The 12,659-nt window shown below is 39.2% G+C and overlaps 1 protein-coding gene across 2 annotated transcripts in view; it reads left to right on the top strand.

Annotated features, from left to right (window-relative positions):
- Positions 1–10,901, top strand: part of FAM171B (family with sequence similarity 171 member B) — a 38,026-nt gene extending 27,125 nt beyond the window's left edge. For both annotated transcript variants that reach the window (XM_021540945.3, XM_021540946.3), the window contains exons 6-8: positions 1,553–1,669; positions 2,188–2,311; positions 2,586–10,901. In XM_021540945.3, coding sequence (XP_021396620.2) covers positions 1,553–1,669; positions 2,188–2,311; positions 2,586–3,921 — 1,577 coding nt within the window. In that variant the 3' untranslated portion in view covers positions 3,922–10,901. The remainder of the gene's footprint in view (positions 1–1,552; positions 1,670–2,187; positions 2,312–2,585) is intronic.
- Positions 10,902–12,659: the final 1,758 nt, after the last annotated feature.

The following is a 12,659-nucleotide window of genomic DNA, read 5'->3' as shown; positions in this document are numbered from 1 at the left end:
GGTCTGCCTGTGCAGTGCTCCTGGGGCTTACTCCAAGTGGAGTAGTACTGAGACTTCCTGGAAAATGAGCTCTGGTAACTGTACTCAGCTGCTGTAAATGCAGAGTTTGGTCATCTGTATTGAGTGTGGCTTCCTTCTTATGAAATATTTTGCTGCATTAGGGCTAAAAGTACTTTGTGGATTTTAATAGAATTACAAAAAATAGAAAGCTTGCTTTCAACATTAAATTGAGAATTATATCCTTCTGCTTGAATGGCAATAAACCACAGAGAAAATGGGCTTACTCATGAATCACATTTTAATATTATTTCTTAATACCAAGTATTTTCTATGTAGTATATTGGGGAAAGATGTAATTTGCTAAAAAGGACAGCAAACATTGTATAGCTTCTTATGGATTTGTTCACTCAAAATAGAACTTCTGGAGACCTAGAAGGTATTTTTGCCTTTTATACAAGGTTTGCTGGTATTACTTCTGACTCTGGACAAGATTTCTCAGGTGGCTGAGAAAGCACTTTCAGAGCTCTAGGTGGTTGATGCTGCCTTTCCCCTCTGCCAGCCATCACAAGCACTAGAGAAGGCCAATGCTTTATTTTTTCTGTGTGTGCCTTCATCTGTAGCAGGTGTCCATCCTCATCTTTACCTCCTTTTTGGGAGATACTTGCTTTTCCTTTGCTGAAAGAAGGGTCCTGGAAGAAAATAAAATTGAAATTAATTTAAGCTCCAGCTTACATGAGTTATACTATTTTCATACTTTGATTATTGGTGTTTTAAAAAAGCTGGTGGTTCTCCCTACCTCTCAGTATTTGCAGGTTGCATATGGAAGATTGGTTACATGAGGCTGTTTTCTGTCCTTAGAAATTTACAAATTACTCACAACTAACGTGTTTAAGTGAGTTAATTCTCTCTCTTTGAATGGATGCTTTATTAATTGTAGAAGCTGGCATACCATAATACCTTTCCTTTGCATTGCCAAACAGATGGTGTGGAATCTGTGTCCTAACAATAGCACTTCCTTGGGCTAACTGAACTGTTACAGCCTCGGGGCAGGGAGCAGGAGAGAAGCATCCAAGACAAACGTTTTTTATCATATAGTGGTTTAATAAGATTAAAATGTTTTCCCACTGAGTTCTGCTAGCTGATGTTATTAAAGTTGTGTTCATATGCATCAGTTACCAGCTCCCTCATTTTTTAGTCTTGGCCTTCATGCATGCTGAAGGTTGTAGACTAGGCTTTCTCAAATTATTTATGTGCATATCTATGAAAGACAATTATTAATCGGAAATGAATCATATTGAGTTTAATTCTGGTGAGTAATGTTGATGCTTTGTTTCAAAGTAAATGGCTGCAGATGGATGTTTGCAATTAAATTGTCAGGAGAGGAAATTTGCCTGTTTGGCAGAAGCTGTGTAATAAACAGTGGCTAGGTCAGAAGTTTCAGTTTTTCCTGTGACCTTGTACATTTTTGATAATGGCCTAATTGCTGATGGCTTGAGGTATAGAAGAATCCTGCATGGCATGTGCAGTGTTTTGTCCTTTTTTTTCCCCCCAGGTGCTTGGGTAAACCGTGGGCTAGGAATGGTGAAGGAAGTGGATGGCCAGTTGGTTTGGACATACAATGCTCAGCACTTGGGCTACTGGATAGCAGCTCCACTGCCTGGAACAAGAGGTATGGCAACAACTGGCCAAGCAATTGCTGAGTGCCCCATGTAAGGCTGTCAGTTTGATTGCTTCATTTAACAGCAGGGAGGGAGAAGTGAAATGCAGCTTCACCACTTGGATAACTTTTGTTCGAGTCCTTACAGTGGTTTTCTTGCATGTTTTGAAAATTCATATGAAGGGATCTGTCATAGAAACAGTGCGGCTAATTGCAAAAACAGATAGCACTCTCTGGCAGAGTGCTAAGTAGAAAATGTAGACCACTTTTCTAAGTTAATTTGGACAATTAATACAAATATAATTTGTCTGGAATGAAGTAGATGTCATGGTAAGCCTTTAGTATTTGGGATGAACGTGTCATTTTCACTATCCTGTTGAAATAGCAAGGTGAAAAGGAAAGGATGACTAAAATGCCATTGAAACACAAAATCATTGGAAAAGCACTGTTCAGTTTATTAGCTCTGCACATCAAGTGAAATAATTTGGTTTTAAGAACTAATGCTTGTCTGGTTTTGTTTGATAATCTAGAATCCATTATCAGTGCTGTTTCCAAGGACATAACAGCCTATCACACAGTGTTCCTTACGGCCATACTGGGAGGAACAGTTGTCATTATCATTGGATTTTTTGCTGTTCTTCTTTGTTACTGCAGGTAAGCAAAAGAAGTTCCAGCGAGCTCATTATGAGTGGAATTTGAGGTTGATAAAATAGTCTTTTGAGGTTAAGACTTGTTTTCTTAGCTAAACTGTAATGTGTAGCCTAATATTTTTTTTTTTTAATTATAGTTGTTACAGAACTTCATTTTAAGTTTGTGATGTCAAATTAGATTACAACTTCTTAACCAAAGTCTAACCTTCACCTTTGGTGGTCAACAGTCCAGTATTTCCTAATATGTTCTGCAGTCACCTTACTTCTCTTTTGCATAGGGATAAGTGTCGTCAGACACAGAAGAAGGAAAAAAACTCAACCAAGCTGGAGGTCATAAAAAAAGACCAGACAACGTCAACAACTCACATAAATCACATCAGTGCTGTCAAAGGGTCTTTAAAGCTAGAGGATAAGTCACAGTTATATACACCGAAGATTTCTTCATACAGCCCTCAAAGGAGGCTGTCCATAGACACAGAAGATGGAAAATCACAAGACAATTTTAAAATCTACTCAGAGGATGCTTCGTATCAGTCGTCCTGTCAGACTGGTCAGGCAGGAAATTCAGCCCATTCAGTGGAGCCTGGTGCTGGAGTGAGGCTTTTACAGCAGCCAAAGCACAGTAACAGTACTATTTCCCAGGCTCCTAGGGACATTCCAGACCAAAACAGGTACCTTTCCCTGAAAGAAGAGATCTATGGGCTTTCCCATATCCCAGAACATCTAATGCATATTTACAATCAGCCTATTGCTATTCTTCAAACCTCAGACCTTTTCCACTCCCCAGAGCAACTGCATCCTGCTAAATCGGCAACTTTGCCAAGGAAAGGGCAGCTGGTGTATGGCCCCTTGATGGAACCCATGAATCGTGACAGTTACATGCAAACGCTCCCCAAAATGCCAGTGCACTCTCATCCCCAGCCTTCTGCCTGCAGAGATGAGAGCAGTGCCCTGGATGGTGAAGAGGGCTTGCCTTCCCAAGCATCCAACTGGGGCCGGTACACCAACAGCTTATTGGAATCTGTCTCTGTTCCTGGGACACTGAATGAAGCAGTTGTAATGGCTCCGTTTTCATCCGAACTTCAAGGGATTTCAGAGCAAACATTGCTGGAGCTCTCTAAAGGAAAACCATCTCCACATCCTCGAGCGTGGTTTGTGTCCCTGGATGGAAAGCCAATTGCTCAAGTGAGGCATTCTTTCATTGATCTGAAAAAGGGCAAAAAAACTGAGAGTAATGATACTAGTCTGGACTCTGGTGTGGACATGAATGAGCATCATCCTAACAGGAAACTGGAGAGAGAGAAAACTTTCATTAAAAGTATGCCACATTCTAAGATTCTTTACTTGGAAGATCTGGATCTGAGTGGCAGTGAAAGTGGGACCACTGTTTGCACTCCAGAGGACCAGGCTGTGAGACACATTATGGAAGGAGGGACCGGGCCAGTCTTAGAACAACATAATGAGGAAGGTCTAAGAAAAAAATCTCTACCAGGAAGTCATGAATCTGGTATCCCTTCTGCTAAAAAAAGGGATAGACCACCTCTCATGAAAAGAGATAGCAAAACCAATATCTGGAAGAAAAGAGAGGAGAGGCCGCTTATTCCTATAAATTAAAACACAATGTGCTTTGTGCTGTTGCTCTCCCTGCTGGTTGTTGATCTCTTGCCTGCTTCTGTAATTCTGCAGTGTTGGGTTTACAAAGGAAATGTTGTTTTCTAGTATCAAGAAAAGTTTCATTTTTTAACATACAGTTTGAGTTACCAAACTTCAGCTGGGCAATTGATATTCCATGTGAATTGAAAACAGGGAAATGCTACTATTAAACTTCTCCAGTTCCTAATTTCACTGTCAGTATGAGGAAGGCCCACATTTTACTTAGCCTGTCATTCTTGGACACACTTTTGGGAATGCACAGTGAGAAATGTAGGCACATGATTTAATTTTTTTGTACTTGTTGCTAATGCAATGGTAGCCTAGTTAAAGCCATTCCTAGCCTTGTTCCTAATCAACATGACCATCTGTACAGTATTTTATATGTGAACTTTTCTAGCTGTTACTACTTCTTTGTATAATGTCAAATGTTTCATCCATTGGTCCCATGACACCAGCAGATGAGCTCTGCTGGATTTATCAGCAGAGCTCTATAGCATTACTGCCCTCCCTGTGTGCCCATCCATGTGCAATTCCATACAACACTGGGGGAAGGGGAAGTGTACAAGTGTGGCCACTGCAGGTCTCCACTATCTTAAGGTGTTTCCCATCTGCTTTGTTTAATTCTGCTTTATTATGGCCCATGGATATTGAAGACTGTAATGGGCTATGAAGGGTCCGTGTCCAGCAGAAAAGGACTGGTTCTGGTAGCATTTGGAACTGCTCCCACTCCTGAACCCAGTGTCTTGTTTTGGCTTCTTTGTCTGTGAAAATCTTCTCTTCTGTATGCTGTTGGGCCAGCTGTGCTCCAGAATATAGTCTTGAATCTCTGCCTATTTCTAAGTGAGAGTTTGGCCCAAGATGAAGAAGTGTGCAAGATTAGAAAAATTATGCCTTGGAAAGAGTTTCTTGAGCAGGAAATCTCGGCACCGTTGCTTTTTGTTTTATGTTTAAAACAATGGGAGATCATTTGAGGTTTTTGTGCCTACATTTTGCCAGCCTGAGCTGCTTTTGTCTAGGTTTGCAGAGGAGTTAAACAGGCTTTAAAAGTTGGGGGGGAGGTTATGAGCATGAGACAGCAGATTGCAAAAATTTGGTCTACAATGCAATATAAATACTATTTATGACTCATCTTAGAGTTAAATTTACCAAAAGTCATGAATGCATGAATTGTAACTAAGATATATATAGAGGAAGGAAAGGCCATCAGAATATTCTTTAATTTTAATGTTCATCTTGTCAAAGTGATCATTTCAACTTTGGCTAACAGAAAAATGGATGCATCTCTTAATGTGCTTCATATAGTAAACAGAATGTATTTCTGTGGTTTTGAGGCTGTTTCCCTGATGAAATAAGTTCCAGCATTTTGGCTTTGGCAGTTTGATTATAAATCATCCTAAAAGGCTTTATAAATATTTCCCTTAGAGCTTGGTTAAGGGTCTGTACCAAGACCCAAACATACAATGCCTGTATTTGAATTGTGATGTGAAAGGACCTCAGTTGTCTGCCTTGTAGTACGCTCAAGAGTTGGGAAGTATCCTATGCAGCTGGGCTTCTGGGAATATTTACTCAGGAAATATTACTGTGAAATATGTCTGTTGTGTTGGGATTGTCAGTTGTTTGGTGCTGTTTCTAGAACAATATGGACGGTAACCAGGATGGTACCAGCAATGCATCAGTCCATAGTGAGCATTTGCTTCATGAACAAAATGTTCCTATTGAGTTCACAAGTATGAAAGTGCAAATTAAGTTTGAGATAGGTGTGTGTATGGTAGGTTGACCTTGGCTGGATGTCAGGTGCCCATCAAGCTGCTCTATCGTTCCCCTTTCCCAGGTGGACAGGGGAGAGAAAATAAGATAGAAGGCAACTCCTGGATTGAGATAAAGTAGTTTGCTAAGGCAAAAGCAAAAGTCTTCGTGTGCACAAAAAGGAAAAAAATAGGTTTGTTCTCCACTTCTCATCAGCAAGCAATGTGTGGCTGCTTCCTGGGAAGCAGGGTTTCAACACATGTAGTAGTAGTTGCTCCAGAAGGCAAACCTAGTAAGTAACAAATGCCCCCACTTCCTCCTCCTTTCCTTAGCTTTTATGAGCTGATGTCAGATGGTATGGAATATCCCTTTGGTTAATTTGGGTCAGCTGGCTTAGTTGTGTCCCCTGCTAGGGTCTTGTCCACCCCCAGCTTGCTGGTTGGCAGGGAAGGTTGAGAGTCAGCACTGATGCTGTGCCAGCCTTGCCCAGCAGTAGCAGCCAAAACACTGGTGTGTTGTCAGCACAGCACTGGGAAGGCTGCTATGGGGAATGGACTCCAGCTCAGCCACACCAGATATCCATGGGCATCACCATCACAGGTGGGAATATCAGTTCCTCTGCCTGGAGCACCTCCTTCCCCTCCTTCAGCACTGACCTTGGTGTCTGCAGAGTTGTTCCTCTCACATGTTCTCACCTTGCTCTTCTCTGGCCACAATTACATCTGCACAAAAACTTCTTTTCCTTCTCAAATCTATTATCACAGAGGTGTCACCATCATTTCTGACTGGCCCAGCCTTGGTCAGCAGCAGCTCTGTCTGGGAGCTGCTGGCATTGGCTCTGCTGGACATCATGGAATCTTCTGGCAGCTTCTCACCCATGTAGAACCCCCCACCATCAAAACCTGATCACCCAAACCCAATACATATGGTGAAGCAACTCTGCCTGCAACCCATGGAGTGCAGATATCCACCTGCAGCCTGTGGAGGATGCCTGAACAAGGCTCTGAACCCATGGGAAAGCTGTGCTGCGGCAAACTCCTGGCAGGACCTGTGGAGACAAGAGGTTTCCTGGTAGTACCTATGGGGGACTCATGCTGGAGGCAGGCTGTGCCTGAAGGACTGCACCCTGTGGAAGAGTGAGCCATGTTCGAGCAGTTTGTGGAGAACTGTTGCCCTTGAGAAGGACTCAAATTGGAGAAGGTTATGGAGAGCAACCTCCTGTGGGAGAACCCTGAGCTGGAGCAGGGGAAGGACTGCTGTCCTTGAGCAGTGGCAGAAACATGTGATGAACTGACCTGTTCCTGTCTCAGAAACCACACGTGGTGGAACTGACCCATCCCTCTCAGAAACCACACGTGGTGGAACTGACCCATCCCTCTCAGAAACCACGCGTGGTGGAACTGACCCATTCCTGTCTCAGAAACCACGTGTGGTGGAACTGACCCATACCTGTGTCAGAAACCACATGTGGTGGAACTGACCCATCCCCTTCTCAGAAACCACACGTGGTGGAACTGACCTGTTCCTGTCTCAGAAACCACGTGTGGTGGAACTGACCCGTTCCTGTCTCAGAAACACACGTGGTAGAACTGACCCGTTCATGTCTCCTTGTGTCACTGCAGGGAGGAAGTAGAGCTGGGAAGGAGGGAGGGGTGGGGGGGAAGGTGTTTCTAAGATTTATTTCACTTGTCATTATCCTGCTCTGGTTTTGACAGTAATAAATTCAGTTAATATCCCCAAGATGAGTGAGTCTGTTTTGCCTGTGACAGTATTCAGTGAGTGATCTCTCCTTACCTCAGTTCAGGAACATTCCATTGGATTTTCTCTCCTCTGTCCACTGTGTGCAAGGGATTGGTAAGTGTGGCTTTGGTGGGTGCCTGGCATCTAGTCAGGGCCAAACCACTACAGTGTGCAAACAAGTATGTAATTAAATTGGCTTCAATAACCTAAAAAGTTTAATTAATGATTCATCTATTTCAGGTGTGAAGATGGCTTGTCATATTAGCATGCCTTTGGTTCTCTTTCTAGGTAACAGGAATTTTGTTCTCCAATATCAAATATATTTTCACTAGAACTTTTTTTTTTTAAATGTACCGTTGTACTGGATTTTTTAATATGACTTTCTAGGCTCAGATATTGACCATTTCATTCTTTGCTTTGTTGTATACATTAGTAGGAATCAATCTGTATATGCACATTTCTTCTGAAAGCTGCCCTTGAGGTTCAATATTGCCCTGTTTGCAGAGTTGCATTGGTTCTGATAGCTCCCTTTTCAAAAAGAGATTATTATGCATTCTGTTGAACATAATAGAAAATCCCTGACAAGCTAATGGTTTTGAGGAATTCATATTAAGTCCATATGTCTTTACTTGAAATTTTGGTCACTTACAGTAATATTTCAGATTTTTTAAATGCATTTTTCATTGCATATACTAAAAAGACCTAGGTTTTCAAACTTGCTTGCATCATCAAAAAATACAGACTACTATAAATGGCTTTATTTACATGAGTTCAAAGGAAACAAGTTTGGCATTCCGTTGTTCTCTTTCTCTGGCAGACTAGGTATCTGGTTGTCAAAGAAAAAGGATTGTAAATCCAACTCTAAAATTATGATTATAATTTATATTCATACAGAATATTTCAAAATATATTATCTCAGTCTTAATTTTCCAGCTGTATGTTGGAATTTATGTGCTGGAAAAACCTGTATTACCTGCTAGAGATTAGAATTCTTTCTGGTTTTATATCATTTTAAAAAAGAGTTTGACTATTCTGAGCTCTAAAAATTTTAATTCCACAAAACATTCTATGTAATGTGTAATGTTTGAAGACAGAATGTCACAGTGAAGTGTCACAAACTAATGGTTTTGTATATTTCTCTATATGATTTCAACACATGAGTTTTTAGGAATTACTGAATTTATTTTTTAATATTTTTTTCCTGTTGTCCTTTTGTGGCATTAACAGACTGTTAAAATGCTGGTGCTAGAATTAGGCCTATACAAAAATTAGCAAGGATTCATGGCACACAGCTCTTGGAAAGGCTGGGGAAACATTCAGATGTTTTCACTTCTTTGAATCTGGAGGTTGCTTACCTTGAGAATAAGGAGGAAATGTCTGTGAGCCTCTTCTAAGGAGCGGGGAACGAACAGGGAAAATTGGAAAGGGTACTGCTTCTTTCTGATGCTAGTTTGCAAACTGATACGTGTTTGTGCTTTAGTGGAATCAATTCTTTCTGAAGAACACAAATGTTTGCAAGACTTATGTCTCCGTTCTTCACAAGGCACTTCTTGAACTGTCAGCTTTTGCAAAGAAAACCTTTATTTATGTACGTATAGTTTTAAGTGCAAGCTCATTGACAGTAATTTTTAGATTGTTACCAAATGCTAGATATTATAAATGAAAAATAAAGGGTGGGAGAACCACTTACAAAGCACATTTGATTAAGAGAAAAGAAGTCCTTATAGTGCAATCAGAAAATAGAGCTCTGGTATTACAAACCTGAAAGTAAAAATTATGTGTTGATTAGGGACATTACTTACCACCATAAAGCTAGAGGTGATGCACCAAAAATAATCCAGGATGTCGGAATGTTTAGTTGTCTCATTTGTTTTTATGCAGTAATTTGTACCAAAGAGGATGAAATGAATGGGCACCAGTATAAAGTCTTGTTAGTTAAAAAGTGACGAAGTTTCACAACACTTCTGATCAAACACTGTGCAAATGAAAAGGCAGTGCACTACATCTGTTGTCTAGTGCTTTACATTAGGAAAATCTGGAGATAAATTAGCCTGCTGAAGTGCCTTTGTTTCATCAGACTTATTTTATCAGTGGGACACCTGACTATCTGAAAAGCACATTATGTTTTTATTTTCTGTTAGCCAAAACGCCCTGAATTCATACAATTATATAGCTTTTATAATATTTTAAGAGGCAGATGTAGTGTTTTTTTTATGTTGGAATACTGACTTTTGCATGTTGATGATGATGGTAGTTGTAAAACCTAGTTTTTGTATTTTATGTTTGAAAAGAAATTAAAAAAATATATCTCTAGCAATCTGAACAGTAGTGTCTTTTAAAAATGCTCACACGGGATCTGATTCAACTTTGTGTGTCAAGTGCAAGCATCTTGAAGTCACTGGATTTACAGGTATGAAACTGACTGGGATATTAACTTCAAAAATGAAATTAATGTATGTTTATATATAAACTATTAAAATGATAGAAGTCCTTTTTTCAGCTGCCAATTTTGCTTGTCAGTGGCAGCAGAAATTGTATGAAATGGGTACATAATTCTTATTTTCTAGAACCAATTTTTATCTGAATTTGGAGCCTAACCTGCATTGTTTTTAATAGCTTTTTAATTTTTTAATTCAGTGGTATTATGAAAACACAATACTATGCCTACGAAGCTAAAGATGAGCATTCTTTTATAGGAATTTGTACTAATTTGTGCCACACTTCTAAAAGTAGGCAGCTACATTTGTGTTAAAGAATTTGTATGAAAGGTGGTTTAAATTACTTGAATCTGAGCTTTGTTTTCTTTTAAAAGCAGTATTCATTTTGTTCTGAAAAAATAAAAAGCTTCAAGTTTTTTAAGACTGGCAGGGCAAAACTGTAATTTCTTATGCTAGCACTCTCAGCCTGAAAACTATTTCACCAAATGATTTTTTTCAGTCAGTTTTAGGACTTACTGAACATTCCTATAGTCCCCCTCCCCAAAACATCCTGGTACTTTATTACCCAGGTAATTGATTTATTTCCTTTGAAGCACTTGTTGCACTTCAGTCCACGTTAGAACAGTACTATTTTTACATGTCACTGTGTAGAAAGGCAGTTTTTAGTGCTCATTAGAGCATGTTACTCATACAAAGCCTGGCTCTGGATGTTGCAAGGCAGGTGAAATCATGGCACTGACTGTGCTCACCACCTTTAATTCAGGAGCCTCTTATTCAACAAACACTTCATGACCTCGCAATTATTTTCAAAAACTCTCTAGTATGGATATTGTTTGTTTAAAACAGTCTTGATATTCAGCATCCTGGTTTTAAGTATTTCTACCTTTTTATATTTTGTCAGAGGTGTCTTTTCATCTCTGTATTTACTACAGTATCAGTGTATCTGTTGCTGAAAATGTAACTAAGGTTTGTAAAATGTTACAGCTTATGCAATATAATAAAACTTGGAAAAAGTTATCAACGCCTGAAATTTTATTTGTTTATCTTTGAAGCCCTGTGTTGTTTAGTGACATCCCTCAACACTTTCTTTCCAAATATCATTAAATGTATTTCTGTCATCACCATAATTCCCATGACAAAAGAATGTCATCCTCCTTCAGGTTACCAATTCTGATAGAGTCACATTCTCCGTTCTGTTTCTTGTGAAGAAAAACTTCTTGTGATCTTCAGCTGGACCTTGGAGAAATTTCCCTGCAAACAAACAAAAGCACATAAGCAGAATAAGGAGCTAGGTTAAAAAGTTTTTAATCCTTTATGATGAAGTCGTAGCTAAATTATTTATTTGGAAAAGGACAATCCAAGTGCATACTACAGAATCATTCGGAGATGTACTGTACTAAAAGCAAGTTTAAAAACATTTGCTTTGTTTGCCATGGATGTTTGTTTGCAAAGCATATGTTGTCTACTCTCCAGGTGAAGCTGATGCCAAGAAGCTTTTTAGTTTTTATACATTTTTCATCAATTTGTAGCTCTGCAGGCTACTATTATATAGTTACATAGCTCCTTAAGTGACTCAAGTACTTTTCCTAGCTTTTGTCTTACACTTTAGAACAGCAAGCTAACCTTCCTGGAATCTTACCTAGTCTTTCCTCTGGAGTGAACCAAGGACATTTTGGTTTTTTCCAGATATTGTAGACATAGTAAACGTGGGGCTAGAAGCTGGGAGGGGGCTTCAGAGGGGGGAAGAACCAAAAGTGAGGATGTTACTTAATTAAATGTTCCTCTAATTGGATGATTTCTGTTAAGTATGCTAATTTGTTGCACATTTAAAATTGTCAGAGTCCTGTACCATGCATTTTGCCACAGTTGCACCTGAAGGACCTTCATTGAAGGTAACCACTTTTTGTCATTTAATCCTGTTTGGCTTGTGTCTTTAAACATCAAAGTCAGTTACTTATAGTAAGGCAGAGAAGTGACAAGCTATAAGGTATACTCAAAGACTGTCAAAACATTGGTTTTAAAATATTTATTGTAGCACTTTCATATGCTGGAAATACTCTGTAGTTATTACAAGGGTATATTACAAGTTATTATAAAGTTCAGTCTTGATTTTTCTGTTGCATTGACAAGTTGTTTAATTTCTAAATTCTATTAGAATGAGAATAAGTGCACATTTTCTCTGTGAAGCAAGCACTTCACTGCAGAGCCATTCTCCAGTTTATCTTGGTGGTCTGCCCAAAGTTTTAGGTATTTAATGTGAACATTACCACAGATGTATCTACAGAAAATGAATTCCAAATTCTGTTATCTCTCCAAAATTAAGAAAAATCACATAGCAATACTAAATAGTCTTCCCTCTTCCTCTCCACCCACATTTTATCTTCTAAGATGGCCTCATTTCCCCAGATGGCAAAAGGGCTGTAACAACTGTCAGGTATTTTTTCTTGTGAATTTATTCTAGCATTAGAAGTGTAGCAAGTTAGAGAACTAATTTTATGCCTAACCTGTACTAAGGGAACTGAAGCACTTTCCTTAATAACACCTCCTGACATATGGGACAAACATCTTCATCAATTTCTCCCTGATCAATCCATTTGTCATTCTCTGCCTTGTAAGAATTTTACAGACAAGGAATTAACTGTGTGATTATATGAAAGAAGCTAAGTAATGTTGCTGTAGCAAATTTAGTTTAATAAATTTAAATCAGTGTTTTAAATTAGATCTAAATCAAGGGTTTAGTCCCCCTCCCAGGTTATATCCCTGCCACTGATTTCT

This window comes from Lonchura striata, chromosome 8 (genome assembly GCF_046129695.1).
Source record: "Lonchura striata isolate bLonStr1 chromosome 8, bLonStr1.mat, whole genome shotgun sequence".
Lineage (NCBI taxonomy): Eukaryota > Metazoa > Chordata > Aves > Passeriformes > Estrildidae > Lonchura > Lonchura striata.
This window is presented reverse-complemented; position numbering and strand designations above follow the sequence as displayed.